General features: G+C 39.9%; 1 protein-coding gene across 1 annotated transcript in view; it reads left to right on the top strand.

Moving 5' to 3' along the window:
• The window catches only part of LOC308198477 (uncharacterized protein), a 40,055-nt gene that overhangs the window by 3,638 nt on the left and 19,848 nt on the right, over nt 1–16,569 (top strand). The window contains exons 3-6 of the mRNA XM_080600919.1: nt 722–758; nt 5,675–5,770; nt 5,987–8,031; nt 14,355–16,520. Coding sequence (XP_080457045.1) covers nt 16,257–16,520 — 264 coding nt within the window. The 5' untranslated portion in view covers nt 722–758; nt 5,675–5,770; nt 5,987–8,031; nt 14,355–16,256. The remainder of the gene's footprint in view (nt 1–721; nt 759–5,674; nt 5,771–5,986; nt 8,032–14,354; nt 16,521–16,569) is intronic.

Here is a 16,569-nt window from a genome sequence, read left to right as displayed (position 1 = left end):
AAAAAAGCCCTTTGGAAATAAGCCAGAGTCAAATTCTTTTCTCGTGCTCTGTTCAATCTGCTTCCTCTTTAAAAGAAAACTTTCACATTAGCAGAAAAATAAATGCTTAGCCAGAGTTCTTTTTGTGTCCCTTTCAGCAGGGAGAAGGGGATGAGTGTGCTGAGCTCAATGCCCATGCTGGCTTCCTCCTGCCATGGAGAGTTAACACTCTAAAGGCTTTTTCTTCCCCCTTTATTTCTGTTTTCATTTAATTCTTATGATAAAGTTTCGATGTTACATTTTTGGTATTGGAAACCAAGCACAGAGTTTTGTTGTGAGCAACTGACCTGCTCTGACATAATCCCAATTTTCTCTAGGAGAACAACTTCTAGTTTTCAAAGAGTTGCTGGGGCTAGAGAATAGCAACTGTGCTACAGACCTCTTGAAAGTAGCTCCAGTAAATAAGTAAATACCAGTATCTATGGTAGCTGTATGTCCAATACAGCATACAGATGCAGCGTTCTGTCAAAGCCTTCTGGTATCACTATAAACAAGTCACCTTTTCTGCAGCTGTTAGACCAAAACACCCTTCATCCACATATCTGAAGGCTGTTAAAAAAATAAAATAAAAAAATTAAAAAAATTGAATGTTCCTAATGTGATCATAACTTACTTTTTATCAAGACATGCAGATTTTCCATAGCAAGGAGTAATGCTCTTTTTTTCCTTGCTTACCTTACAGGCACGGATGGTAGACAGCCTTTCTCCTTGCAAGCAGAGTAAGTCTATTTCTTAGTCTTAATAAGTACAAGGTAAATTTTAATGGGCTAAATTTTGCATTATAGCTGAAACAAAGTAGTTGAAAATATTGCAAGCTATCAGGTGCTGTTTTCTTTCTCACATCTTTTTTCCAAAAGGTCTAAAATGCAATGTCTAGCATGTGATTTTTTTTTTCCCCAGTTCTGAGGAAAAATTCTGCTGATGAGATGGACAGTTTGTCTGATACCATGCTTAGCTAACTTGCTAACTAAGGCTGCCTGAAATTTAGCGTCTGGTTTTCCCTGTATACATATCACATTATACTTTTAACATTCTGGGATCTATAAAGAGACTTGATTCTTGCAAGTTCTTAGGGTTCCCTGCCATGGAAAGCTGTCAGCCTTGCTGGAGTACCCTTGTTTCCCATATGCCATGGCCTGCTATACAGTATGCAAGGAGATATGTGGATTTTGTAAAAAGGATTCTTAGACATGTCTATGACAAACAACTCAACCTCTTCCCTGTAGTTAAAAACACCTAAAATCTTTTTGTGTCTCAGTTTCTGAGCACTATTTTCCTGTTGTTTGCTAGCCATCTAAACCATGTCAACCTTATCCCTCAGAAAATACAAGCAGTTAGAGTAGGAAAGATGCTTGAGTGGTCTCACCACAGTAGCACGGGGCACCTTACTATTACTTTTCCCTGTAGTCATACTGAGTTCTGCAATACCGTGTTTAGCATGTTTCTGAGACATGGAATACCAAAAATGCAAAGGAAGGGAAGCTGTCTTGTAGCTGCCCTTTGTGCAAGGCTCATTGAGCAAGTGCCACCAACCTCATCTGGTGAGACAGGTGAAGTTGCATTGTGTTCAGCAGCCTACCTGGAAGCACAGGTACTCATCAGCTAGTGTTGATGAGACTGAGGTTTCTCCACACCTGTTGCAACAGAAACCTGGGTACCAATGGGACTTCATGAGAGCAAAGGTTAGGCGTCATGAAATACAGATACTCTGGACTAAAGCAGCAACTAAGGTGGATCTAGTCATAAGGTCCTGTGCAGAGTTAATTGCCTGCAATTTATTCAGAGGTAGCGTGTGGGGAGTGTGTTGGTGATAGTGAGGCTGTTTTGGTGACATACAGTTATAAATCAGTAATTGCACTGTTCTCCTTCCATTGAAATTTGGTGGAGTCCAGATCAGAGTTCAGCCACAGTGAAGAGACAGTGGAAGAAATGGAGCTAAAAATCTCAAGACTTCCCAGGTTTCCGTAAACTAAGCAACAAAGGGAGAAAATACAGCTAATTCAAAAATGTCTATTAAAAAGAAAAAAATAGATCCTTTCAGTCATACCAATTGCCCTCAGTGACTTTGGGTTTGCCCACACACCTTTTGCTCTTACCTTAAGTGAAAGACTCACTTAAAAAAAACAAAACTGCACAGTACAGCAGTGCTATTTGCTAATGTAGATAAATTTACTTAAAGAAAATATTGAAGTAGTGCAGGAACTATAGAATCAGAGCTATATAACATGGTACCATATAGCTGGAGGTGCAAAAACATATTTAGATGATCGATATTTCAAGGTTTTTGTCCTGATGCTTAGCTCCTCTGGTTTATATCCTAAGATATTGCCAATGGGTGCCTTTTGTTGCAGTTTTAAGAGGTTTATGTGTTAAAATCTGCAACTGCTGAAATAGGAATAAATGATGCTGGGAAGTAAAGATAATTTGCAGCTTTCATTTGTAGTGTAGGTTCACATTCAGCATATCGCATATTTTTATATTTTTCTTTAACCCGTTTCTTCTGATTATTGCATCTAAAAGCAAATGAAACATAAGGCATCACCATTTGTTCACAGGTCACTTCTCTGAGATAAAATGATTTGTTATATCCTACTAATACAGCCTAAATCTTTTTGTGTCACTGATTTGCAAACAAAGCAGAAAGACTGTAGCCTAAATCAGGCTGCTTTCTTGAGGGCTAGGAGACATACACACACTGGCTATTCCTTGACCTCCAGACAAACCCCTTATCTTTGCTAATGTGCATTATTTTACTTTTTGCAACAGATACCCCAATTTTTGTTTTGCCATCTGCTCTGCTCCATGGCAATTGACACTTCAGAGCGTTGGCTATTTATTACTCCCTAGACATACATAGGAATACAGTAAATTCTTTATAAAATAAAAATCAATACTCACTGACATACTGCGTATTGAAGAAAATAATTGTTTATGGCACTCAGCTTAAGCTGTTCTGGTAATCACGTTGAAAAATACAATATTTATTCATTAGATCAAATTTAATGAGGCCTCCTGGCAGTAATTATAAAAATTACTGTAGCAGTAAATTACTAATGAGTTGTGATGTGCTTCCTACCTGTGAGGAAGGACTGGGGGTTGAAAAACCTGATATCCAGACAACACTAGGGAGGGTGAGATCTTGAGGCTAGGAGTCATGCTCACAGCAGCGCGGAAGTTGTTCACTGCACCTGAATGGTAGGAAGGAAAAAAGAAAAAAAAAAAGCAGAGACTCACAATCAGGAGTTTCACTTTAAACAGGCACTGAACTCTAGGTTTATTTCGAAACCAACACATATAGACAAGGGAACAATGTCATCAATGGGGGGAAGAGACTTCTTTGCTGTATGTGCATTGTCCTGTCTACAAAAGCAGCTGAGGTGACCTAATTTACTCAGGTAGATCTTGGGCTAGGGATAATTTCTTGCTTTCTTGTTGTTAGAAAGTTTCATGGAAAACACTGCAAAAAAGATGATGTGTTCTTAGTGCCCTTAAATCTTCAGAACAGTCACCCAAGATGTGGAGCTAAGACAAAGGTTGAAATCCCCCACCAGTTTGCTTTGATGTAGGGAGTTTGACCCAGATTTCTTTCTTCTTCTGAGACAAAGCTTTAAGGAATGCAGAGGCTTTTGGTAGCAAATGGTCCACAGTATGAAGGCATAAAGGTGTAGAAATGGTGCTACTTCTGTAAAGCATCCAGGTTTCTGCTGAGTACAAGGTGTTGCTGCAACAGGAGAGCATAGCTAGAGAAAGCAGTTCTGCAGCATGCTAAAATTAATGCACAAGTGAACTGGCATATAATTATGTTTCTGTAACTTGAAAAGGTGCCGTGGATTTGACATGGGGCCTTCAGTGTTGTAAAGCTGTGAATAGGCTGGCTTTTAGCAAATTTCTGCTGCAAAAGATTGGTCCTGAGTTCAAACATCTACCCAAAATCAAGTAGAAAAAGGTTATGAATTCTAATCTCTCATAGCTCTTACATATACATATATAGAGGCTTAAAGAGCAGTGGGTGGAAAGTCTAGCACAATTAGTCTCTTCCGGATGCTGGTATGTTGCAAAAAAAGGGACTAATGGGGCAAAGATTCTTTCACAAGCTTGTACATGTGAAGCCGAAGGGGAGAGAGACATGTCCCTCTGCCCTTTAGTCATCTCCATCCTCCCCTTAAAGAAGCAGAAATTCAGGTCGATCATATATAACCTACTGCCAACTTCTGTGTAGAGGTGCTCACTTTTCTGAAGCTACAAGTTCCTCAAGCTTTAAGGGCTCCAAAGAGTCGAGTATTGCAGTACTGAGCCCAAGACCTCGTGGCATTAGCCTTGCACGTTGATAAATGTATATGCTGAAGAATATGTACAGCTGGGTCTAAAAAATTCTTGGAAGAGCTTCAGTACTTTGGCTAGTTCACCTCACCTATCTTGTTATTAAAATAAGGCTAGGGGCGATTTTGCTTTGATGTGATTAGAAAAAGCCAGCATCTCGCTGCCAACCAGAAATTAACCTTATCTAACAGCATTCACACAAAAAACACAGAGGCTGCTCTGCCTGTGCTGTTATGTCACCACGATAGAGCTAATGCAGTATTGCTGCAGAGGAAAAAACAACCAATTTTGGCTGTGAAGATGATATCTCGGCTGCTGAAGTGCTGGGTTCTTTTCCTAGTACTGCCACATGTTTTCTCAGTGACCTAAGGAAATTCAGTCTCTCCCTGTTTCCCTTTTTAAAGCATGGAAATCCTCTACAGGCTTTCCCTTGCAGTCTGGCCCTGTCTGGAGGAGGAAAAAAAAGTTGTTTTTTCTTTTTTTTATTATTAGCTAAACTGAATTTGGCGATGGACAGATGTTCACTTTGCATACAGCTGTGCTGGCTGAAGATGCATTTTTCTGTCTTTCTGGAGCTGTTGTGAGGCAAAATTAACACTGAGAAAATTCTGTGGTCTTCAGATAGAAAACACTTTAGAAATAGAAGATATTGTAGGTTGGATTTTTGGAATTGCTGTCAGCCACAGCTACGGCTAAAATCAGTGAAAAAGACAGAGCCATGCACTACAATAATTTACATGAATGTGGTTTTTCATTGGTGGCATAGGAATCCAGATCAATCTGTGATAAAAAACACTCAGGTAAATACAAAAGGTAGATGTGGTGGAATTTTTTTTTTGGGGGGGGGGGGGGGGGGGGCTTTTTTTTTATTTTGTAAAGTGTGGCATGTAGGTCTGAGGACTTATGCCCAGAAGGCTACAAGCTTTCCCCCAGGCTGGCTGACTATTGTCTCATAATGCACAATGGGTTTTTAGTTGGTATTGTGAATTCTTACGTAATCTTATAGTGGCAAAATGGAAGCAATTTGCCTAATGTTTCTTCTTCCACACCTATGAAAATAATTTAACTTGGGGGGGGGGTAATGCTGTGGAACTAAGCCCCAAAACTAGGTAACAACGATGAAGCTTTTAAAAGAGAACGTCTCACAATCTGACATAAGCAGTAACACTGTTGCTGTGCGCTATTACTATAATTAAATTACATTATGCCATTGCATTAAACTTAATCCGTCAGTAATACTGTACTTAGCAGTAAGATTTTGTCACATAAACATTATGAGACTTTAAACTTCTGCATTTTGTCTTGCAAACTGCAGGGAAAATACAGAAATCGGAGCAGCAGAATATAACATGAAAAGCTGTAGCAGTAGAAAAAGGCCAGCTGGTTCAACATGCCAGTCCTTTTAAAGCAGGTAAGCTAAGAGTGTTAGAATACATTTACTAAAAGGTTGGAACATGACGTGTGTGTGAGGCGCCTGTTATTACTTTGAAAATATTAGATGCCAATCTAAACTTTTTTTTTCCTGAAATTCAGAACACATAAGGTTAAATCAGAAGCTGCTGAGAGTAAACTGTTAAGAAAAACATGCAAATAACTGAAATGAAGCTGCAATCTTTTCTTTGAACAGAGCCAGAAAAAGAAGGAGGCTACAGATCACTTAGACTATGATCAGTATAACAGGGCAGCTGATCAGAGGGATGCAGCCTTTAGAACAATGTTAGCTCTTGCAGACCCAGGAAGCAGAATGGTATTTTTCAAACTGAAGATTTTGCTTCCATTGTAACAGATCAAACCATCATTTGGACCAGCAGTTCCCATCCTCTCTCAGCCTGGTAAGCTGTTGTACATTTATTTTGGTGCGAGATCTCTTCTAAATGGGTTGCTGTAGCATACATCCACGTCCTGTTGTACAGATATCCCTTCCTCGCTTTTGTAAAATAGAGACAGTCTTAACTGTTCCTTTTCATTATCAGGAACAAATACTTGGATTTTAGCAAAAATTATTGAGGAAAAAAACAAGCAGACTTCTGACCCTTTGCTTGCATCTCCTAGGGATATCACAAAAATGCCTGCTATAGACGTATGCCACACTACTGTGACATTTACTATACTTCCTCAATTTGCCATTGCCTTTAAGTATACACCGTACCACCTTGGTGTTCAGAACTTGTAGTCTAATTGTGCATGCAATATCCATGCCTAATGAATAGCATGGCAATAGAATGGCCATACTATTCATTAAGGATTCAGAATTTATACAGGGGTCCTCTTCTAGCTCCTGGGGGCAGGAGAAGGATGAAAACATGAGACATTATTAAACCTTGTAAGACTGCCACCCCTTGCCTCTGGCAGACTCGGGAGTGGGACTTAGCCTTTACAGGGAGGTTATCATCCATAATACATATTTACGCTCTGTCCATCGTGTATAAGAATGCTCTCAGTAAAACTTAGAAAAGGCTATAATAATACTTTGCACTTCTTTGTTGCCTTTCATCACAAGATTTCATTGTGCCTTTAAAAGCTTTCATTAACTAAAATTCACAACCCCATTGTGCAGTAACTGTGCATTAACACCTCCACCATAAGCAAAATACAGTTCAGAGAAGCAAGGCTGGTGTAAGTGGTTTAAAAAGCTGTAAAGAATGGGGGGGAAAAACCTGGAATTGATTACTCCCCCATCTATGTGCTAGCCCTGTGCTTTCTATCTAAAATGTTTTAGACTTGGATTGATGCTATAACTGCACTTCGCTGCATTTTTAAATGCTGATGTTTGCCAAATTCAGCATTGTTTCAAAATTCTCAAGACATTCATTACCAGGTTCATTTATTATCTGCTGAAAATCTATCCTTTGATAACTGGATGCAGATGTAGCAATGAGTGTGATATAATTGCCTGTGGAGCTAGGTATGCGTTTTTCCTATTGTTAAGCTACAGGGTCTTGTTTCCCCAGGATGTGTATGACTTGTGAATGCCGGTTACATACATTCCTGAGAAGAGAATGTGCCCCTAAAGCTACAATGTCCTTCGTGCATAGCCTCCAATCCTCTACAAAGCTTACATTTCACAGGTTTCAACAGTATTGGTTCTTTTGGGATCAATGAGAAACTCACCACCCATCTCCAGTATCTCTGAATTACAGAGCAGAACCAGATCAAACACAGAAGAGTTCCCTCATTTATCCTGCCTCTGTAATACATCAGAGTGTGTGCTGCATTCATTTTGTGTAGGCGGACTGGTGTCTAATGTACTCTCTGAACATATTTATAAAGGATTAACCTGTGCCTGGTATTCCTAAAAACTGATTTAGTTAAAATACATATTTTATTCTAGTTGTATCAACCATACAAATCATTCCTGTTTAGCTTTGATATTAGTCATTTTTGCTGGAGTGTAATACACTGTGCATTATCACTAGTCCTGCTATGTATGACAGGCTTTTTTTCCCCCAGCCAATACTTCTCGGTGCATTGTACGATCTGTGTCTGAGAACGTTAACCTGCAGTGAAAGTGTTCGCTAATAGAATGTGCTGCTTAGCAAATGCCGAAACACTGAGGATTTCAACAGAGCACTCTCGCTTTAAAAGTGCTTAGAAGCAAACTGAAAGTGGAAGGTCAGGAATCACAGGCGCTGGGAAGGACCTGGACGCGTGGTGTACCTGGGGACACTGTCTGTGAGTACACGCTCGCTTACCTGACACCTGCCATGCCAGGAACGATCCAGTGATATGGAGCTCCTGGACTGCAAACCATTGCAGCTCCCACTCCTCCCCATAGCTGAGGATATGTTTTAAAATATTTACTTGATGCAGGCAATATTTAAACATTTGTCTCGTGTAGGAGAAGGATTAAAAGAAATTAAAAAAAAAATAGTTTAGCAAAGGAGTATTCTGCCCCTCATCTGCAATATGCGAGGAAAGCTCCAAAACATCAATGGCAACTTCAGAAGTTGCCAGATAGGAACTTGGGACAAAATTGAAGAAGGGCAGACTTCTGATTAGGGGCAATTTACTAAAGATCAGATCTGCAGAGAAAATGACCTAAGCAAGCAGAGGAAAATGTGTTACTTCAGATGTGTGACAGACAGATTTCTGAGGGTTTCCTCTCACCTGGATGTTCAGCCTGAGGTTTTTGTTGTTCATTTTTTGTTTGTTTATTTTGACTTTGTGTCAGCCTACACTGGGATAGAAACTGTGTGAAAAAGCTTACAGAGATTTATTTTCAATATCTAGTATCTTCTGGTAGAAATTAATGATGGTAGTTGATTATATTTTTGCCACTTACCTGATTATCTTTGAATTCAAGGAGTTCAGCCCATTTTGAAATCTGTTCTTGATCCTTGTTTTTTTATATAACTTGTGTGTCAAATATTATTTGTTCTGCCATCAGTCCATCTTATCTGGGTGTAAGAGAACACAAAAATCAGTGTGCATAGAGAGGGAGGAGGATTCTTCGCAGCAGCCCATCAAGCAGTTTTTCTGGTTCATTTTCTTCCCCATTGTTCAAATATCAACTCAGAAGCTTGCAAATGTTTCTTTTTCTTGCCAAGACAGTGGTACTTTTGCCCTGGCACACAGTAATGTTTTTTTTCCCTTTTCTTGTGTTTTGAGTGCAGCTGAACAACAAATTTCTCTCTGTTTAATAAGCAACTTCCTCATATTAAGTTTTTTCCATACCAAAGTATTTTTTTTTTATTTCAGCACAGCTCTGCATTTGTATTTGTTAATTAAGTACTGACAAGTGAGTAGCAGCAAGTGCAGCAATATCGTGTTTGCGGACAGAAGCCCCTTTGGAGCCTGAGCCCGTCTGTCTCAGGACAGACACACAGCACATGCTGCAGGAGGTATCCAGGAAGGTGACGAGTGGGGATTCAGAAAACAGGAGCGGCGCTTCTGTAAGAAATGTAACCTCTTTTCTGCTGTTGCACAGAGATTAGACTTATGTTACTCTCAGAAAATTTCATGCAGGTTACATCCATTTCATACTTCTCCCTGAATCCTTGATCATTTCTAGTCGTACAATGGCAAAATAATTTGCTACCCGTTTTCTGACCAAGTCAAGAGGCTTTCTTTAAGTGGAAGTTGGGCCATCGGAGGCTGTTGGAGGACATGGACAGATGGATGGACAGTTGATGGATGTGTGTGTACATGCATCTGGAGTTCTTTTGTTCCCTCCCGGTTAGCTTTGGTTGTTAAAACAACCACTTCAGTAATTTCTTGGCTGGCTTTGCAGGGAATAGAAATCTTGGTCTTGGCTGCTGGGGAAAGAGAGGTTGTCATAATGTTGCTCTCCCTCTTGACTGACAGGCACCTTTACGAACACACAGCATGTTTCATCTCAGAGCACTCAGTGAATATCCTTACCCCCTCTCTGGACCAGCCCACCTCTACTTGCAATGTTCCTTGCTTTTTCTACCAGGATTGCAATCCCTGCCTTTTGTTCCTCCTTCTCGGCAGTTAATACCTCCCCACCTTACAAGTCAGTAGTGGATTCTGTCAGTTAAAAAAACCAAATAACAAACCCTCCTACCCTGAAGGCCTTTTCCTTTCATGCGTGCATTTTTCTAGCCTGTAAGGGAGTCAGTGCCATAACCCGGAGCTTTCATGGAATAGTTTCTAAGCCTGTATCTGTGCATTATGAATATCTTCCAAAGGGGGAACGAACGTCCTCTCTTCTGGCAGCTCATACATTTCATGACTTCCTGCCCTCCCCCTCTCCCCCTCCGCTCCTTACAAGCCCCAGCACTTCTTCCCCTCTGCATGTAATGTCTCCCTTCGAATCCTTCAGCACTGTTGCTGTCACCTCAGCCTGCTCCAGCCATTGCCTGGCAATGCAGAAACAGGCCTGAACCCCCAAATTTTTGCCACTGTTAAGACATCCCACTGTTGGGCTTTTGCAGATTTCCAGAAAGCTAGATGACCTGTGACATAAGCTTCCAACCCTCTTCCATCCACTCACTTCTTCCTTGTCTGTTGGATTTCTCTCTACATTTTGCTGGTCTGAAAATAAAAGCATCAGCTCATTTTTTTTTTCTTTTACCCCATTTAACGTCACTGGTATCGCGTCACCACCTTTCTAGCTGAGGTCTTTTTTTTTTTTTTTTGGTGTTATTCAAGGTAGCATCTTGGTTTCTAACAAGATGCTATTAAGAAATGCCAGACACATCTTCTGCCCTAGGGATAGTTGACTGTCTCTAACCCAGAAATGCAAGACTGCTGGCTCAGGGGCAGGAGGCAACACCTACACGGAAATGTGAAACACTGGTGTGCCATATGGGGCCAGGTTATAAAGAGAAGCATTAGTAGAATCCATGCTCATTTCAGAGACCTCGAATAGGATCCTGAAGGCAAACTGAAGTAAGTGATCTGACATTATCTCCTTCATTTAATTGCTCACTTTTGCTGTTTCTGACACACTTGCAGAGCCCACAGTGCTTAAACTGTGAGTGTATGCAGATTTTTTTCCCTTCACCTCCTCACCCCATCTTGCCTTACTTTGAAATGGCATCTGCTTAGAAATCAAAGATTTTTATCTGGCGTCTCAGCCAGTGGTGTGTCAGGTGGGTATATAAGAGACAGCGACATTTAAAAAACAGGGTGAGACTATCAGGATGACTGTGGCCAGCTTGTGCTTTGCAGCATGTGTAACGGGGTGACATAGGACATCCTTCACTGCAGGAAGCTCACAATGACAATTCCATCAGTCTTTTTAGATGTGACAGTGATTCAAGTTTTGTTTTAGTTCTCTGTTGTTTTTTCATCTCCCAGGCACAAGGGACTGATGGCCAAGCAGAACTGGCAATCCCACTGGCCACAGCTGTACGTAACCCCTCTGGTGCCCCTAACAGACCTCCTGTTTGTCTGCTTCCCTGTACCTCCTCATACGCACTCTGTTCCAGCAGGAGGCTGTCTTGGAGCCCAGCTGCATAACACAACATCTCCTGGCAATGTTTTGCTCCGTAGTGACTCACTGCATTTTGCACCTGATGGTGCAAGATAATCTGTCACCTCAAATCCTACTAGTTCTGCGAGATAGCTTTTATATAATCAGTGGTTACTTTCCCCCTCTCTTTTCCAAACATGAATATAAGGTCCAGCTTGACTCCCCCATAAATTTTTTTAAAGAAAGCAGCTGTGTTGTCCTTCATGAAAACAGCTTGTAATTTAGCATTACTGCATTATATCCCCTAGGCAACGCTTTCTGTCTTCAGGACATATATTTATCACAGACATCACAGTATCTCTATGGTATTTTAGTTTTCCATCAAGGGAAGCTAAAAGAGCATTTAATTCCATAAAGCTCTGATTGATCTTCTTCACAATGTACCTTTGGTGCTTCTCACAATGTCTCTTCTGCTGACCAAGATTTCTTCTTCCTCTCTTGATCTCTCAGAAGTCTGAACTGATCTCAGAAATGTGGGCTTGCTTTGCCTTCTAGCACTACCTGTCTTTGTGCTAGGCAGAGCTTTCCCGTCCTTTGGTCTGCTCTTCAGTCCTGGTCAGCTCCATCAGCCAGGGGCTCTTGGCCTCACTAAGTAGGCTCCTGAGGTGAGCCGAATGTATACCAGCAAATAATTTGTCAGCATTGGATGGCTTTTCACTTTTTGTTCTGACTTTCACTTTTGGTATTACAAGACTGCCTTGGAGAGTAGATAGATGGGCACATCATAAAATGAGTTCAAGACAAATAGAACATGATGGCTTCACTATTTGCTCTGAAACTTTTTTCTCAGTTCCTAATGCGAGCTGCTTTGCCAATTGCTGCTCCTGCTGGTGACCCTTGAGCTCAGAGCAATACCATTTGTTGATATAAATACTGATTCCCCAAAAAACACAAGAATTCAAGCTTAGTCTTCTGAGTAGGAGATACAAGGTACTACAGTGCTTACCACACCTATTTGGTCAGCACATACAGCTTGAGAAAAAGCAAGCAAGCAAGGTAGGAGTGGGAATGCAGATTTTAGAAAAATCTTTCCAAGTCTGCAGTAATTGGCAAGGTAAATGCAAGGCTCTTTCTGCTTTTCAAAGCACTGGTAATATCAGTTTATGATAAAAAGCTATTCTGAGTTACACAAGACGGCAAGATATTTGCCAAAAAATCTTTAGTTGCTGTTCTGTTTTTTAGGATGGACAAGAAGCGTCGTCCATACTGATTGACTGTTGGCATGCGACTTACCACTGAGCAACTGTATGTTGATGGATAAGCCAGTCTCATCCAAGTGTCAGGAAGATTATCAAAAAAAAGAGCTGTCTGTAGTTGCTCCATCTCTGAGGAGATTGCCAACTCACCCTAACAAAAGAAAACATTAGTGTGCTATTTGCGTCTCACAAAGAGACTGTGATAAGATGACATGATAAATGATAGAGGGCTTTTTTTTCTCCAGTAAAAACACATAAGGTAGCTAAATCGTCAAGTGTAAAGAATATCTTGGCTCTTGCAACTGGAGCGAGTCATTTATTTTTTAAAATGGGGAAATGGTCAGAAAAACAAGAGTGTAGGTTCTGGGCTTTCTGTATTTCTTAAATTCACTCTAATTGCATTAAGTAATTGTATGCTATATTAATTGATATACATATGCACAGAAGCACCCACCTACGCACATGTTCAAGGAGAAAATGATAAAGGGCCAAATTACTAACTTGCTTTCAGATATCCCACAGAAAATCGTACATGCAATCAAGCTACCATTCTGCTGGCTTGCTTGCACTAATGGCTATTTGAGTGTCCATGTTTTGTTACTCTGAATTAAAGATCAAAAAGAAGGTAATTCTAGGTGGCAAAAAAGGAGGTTCCTTTAAAAAAAAATAGCTCTTAAAAAAATATAGCCCTTAAAAAGAAAAACAAACAGATTTTCTGTATGTAGTCTAGAGTCAAATGCATTAACCATATCTATGCATGGATATACCACAATTGTCTGTGCAAATTGCCAGTGTTGCATAAGAAGCTATTTGGTTGCCCAATTCCCTGATTTGAACATATATTAAATTTTAGTGCAGCAGGTACGTTGCTGTTTGAGATTGCTAGATATCATGGAGATTTGGCCCTGTGTGATTAAGAATATTACATGTTGCTATTCAGCACTTTTAGGCATTCAGAGACAGGTATTATCTACAAAAAAAAAAGGCCAAAGATTTGTGATGAGTTGTTCATGTCCTTACCTAGCTTACTGCACTTGTTGCATGCGCAGTGAGGTGAGGACATGGGTGTTGCTGTTACTGCATTTATGCTCACTGTTAATGGTTATCCCCTAGCCATGGTCAAACGCCCCATGCCAATGGCTCTGAACATGTCTGCTATTTAACAGGACCTGAACCACGTGCCTTGTCCAGTGGGGATCTGTATGAAGTAGAGTTTGTTTTTTGCATCAGAGGGTCTCTGAAGTGCCAAACCTTCTGTCCTACGGATTGCCTAAAACACACGTGTGCGCACGCCATAGCTAGCAACCATATCTGTTAGCAGTTGTAACAGAGCACCCAAATATCTGCAATGGCAGAAGAGAAGAATGTCACTGTCTTATGTCCTGTTCTGCATCGAAACACCAGGGTAACACAATAATCAGAGGCCTTGCATTTTGCTTCCTAATTTCCAGAGAAATAGAGGGTTTCAATCTCCTAAGCAGTTTCCTGATAACTTCTCTCACACAAATTAAATGATTTGATATGTACAGACAAGTTACATGTTTGGAACAGGCAATGTAAGAAGGCACAGTTTTTAAGTCAATGAAATAAGAAAAAAGCTCCCCAAATAATCACTCACATCTTCCATTACAGGCATCTACACTGATGCTATGTTTAAAACCATGCATCCCCTGAGGTTAGTAACATATCTTCAGACATAAATTAAGTTGTTGAAGAGACAGCCTCATATATTAGCAGATCCAGTCTCTCATATTCTTGAAAACAAATCACTTTATTTTGAGAAGCATGCTGCTGCTGTTTGGATAAAATATCTGGTGTTATTTTCTTCTTAATGTTTTTTTTTTCTTTATATCATATAGGTCTGCTTTCTCCTTGAAGAGATACCAAGCTGTCATGAGGCAAGTGTCTTAAGCACCCAATTCTGTGATAACATAAAGGAAAGTCTAAAGTTTTATGTATCTTAACGTTATGCAGTGTAAGTAATTCTACTGCCTTCATATCATAGTATGAAGGATATGGAAGTTTTATTCTGAGAAATGGAGAAAGAGTGGAAGACCTTTGCAGCAACATTTCATGCTGTTATGAAGAAAAGCAAATTCTGCATTGTAGTTTGCAAATAATGTCATTTTGCAACCTGACAAAAGATACTAAATGACTCAACCCTATTAATGTATTGTAACACACCAGCAAGATCTTCTTTTTGTGTGGTACAAAATAACGCATATATTTATGTCTCTCAGAGATCATTTTCCCACATTACAAATTTCAAATCGAATCACTGTAAAAAACAGGTATGAAAATATCTAATTCTGTTGAAATTGGTAGCCTCAGGGAAAGAAAAAAAAACCACAAAAACAAACAAAAACCATAAAACCAGAGACATCACACCATCTTGTGACAAATTTGCAGCCTGCTCTATGTTTTTACTGACCTTGTTTTCCACAGCTTGGGAGACTCCTTCTCCAGTGGCTATTTGAATTGCAGCTCTAATAGCATATGGAGCAGGTTGTCTGCAGTTGTTATTGCAAAAGCAATCTCCACGTTGGGGTGTGGGCCATACGGATGGGGCTTTGGGGAGGCAGTGTTTCATCCATATCTTTATGGTAACCTTCATAATCCAGGTTTGAAGAGACTGCAAACCCAGAAGCAAGCACTGACTTCCTATCAAACTGTCAAAGAAATAATAAAAACCCTGTCACCGAGACACCAGTGGCAGTCCTTGCTAGACAGAATAAGGAACCTGCTTAGGCATAAATCAAATTGTTCTGTTATGGAGTCATTGTTGAGAACAAGACTTTTATAACGCTCTTACATCCGTGGAAATTAATCTAATTTGTTCCCCGTTTTAATTAACCTCTTTATGTCACAACCAAGTTCTGATGCTTGCAAGAAAAAAAAAGAATTTGCTAATAATCAGGTTATTCTTTAGATAGAAAACAGCAGAAAGATAATTTTAATTTAAAAATAAAGATACAGAAATGTTTTAAAAGAAAAATGTTATTTCTTCCAAATTACAAAGTGCTGCTCTCTGGTGTAACATTATTATTCTGTGTAGCAATTTATTAAATGAAGCAATTTATGGTAGCATCTCTGAAAGATGCCATCCTTTATTGAAATGAAAGCGAGTAATAGCATAAAGACTGTAAAATAAAAAGGCAGAATATCTTCTTTTAGACCATTACAAAAATACATGTATTGTCTATTTGACAATCAATACACTACCATAAAATAAAATGGGGCTCTAGTATCATCATCATAATTTCTATTTCAAATGGTTTGCTGAGAGCCAAATTGTGTCTTTTATGGAAAAGAATGACAAATGGTTTAATTCAATATCACATGCACATGTATATATGAGCTGAAATTCTGTTGCAGCTCAAAGCTGTTAGGCAAATATTTTAGGATCATCACAAGTTTAAAAACAACAGACATGTGGGAGTACATCCATTTATTTACAGTTGTACTGACTTAAAATTCAAAATGTTATTTGATGCTTTTAAAGTACTGCTGTGGGATGTTAAATTACTGCTGAATTCGTACTGTTCTGAGATACCTTTCAACCTGCCAAGATGCATGATGATGATGATGATAATAATAATAACAGCGGCAGTGCAGGGATCTTTAAAATAATGCGGGGCTCATTCCTCTAAGATAAATACCATTTTCACTAACCCCGTTTTATGATTCAGCATTTCTGATGCAGCAAAGTGAAATAATGAAAGTAAAATAACAACAGGTTTGTGTGGGATGGGAAAGGGAAAATGAGCATGTGCATTGTCAGAATTTTTGCAAAAACTGGAGAAAAAAAAGAAAAAGCTCTTATAAAAGGCACTTCCCTCCCCCTGGGGAAAATTCCTCCTTTTGTTTTTATTATTCACCACATTTCCTTCTTTTATTCCTCTTTCTCATCTCGTTCTTTTGTTCCCTTTCCCTCCTCAGATGATTCTCCTCCTCGCAGCGGGAGGCTCCCAGCAGCTGGGGACGGAGAGCTGCGGCCCGCGGGATGGCGAGGGGCTCGCCGGCAGGTGAGCTGCTGCAGGCTGGGGGAACCGGTGGCCGAGGAGAAGGCAGGCG

The sequence above is a fragment of the Anser brachyrhynchus genome, assembly GCF_964034855.1.
Source record: "Anser brachyrhynchus genome assembly, chromosome: 7".
Classification (NCBI taxonomy): Eukaryota; Metazoa; Chordata; class Aves; order Anseriformes; family Anatidae; genus Anser; species Anser brachyrhynchus.
The sequence above is the reverse complement of the archived record's forward strand: the minus strand, read 5'-3'. Positions and strand labels throughout refer to the sequence as shown.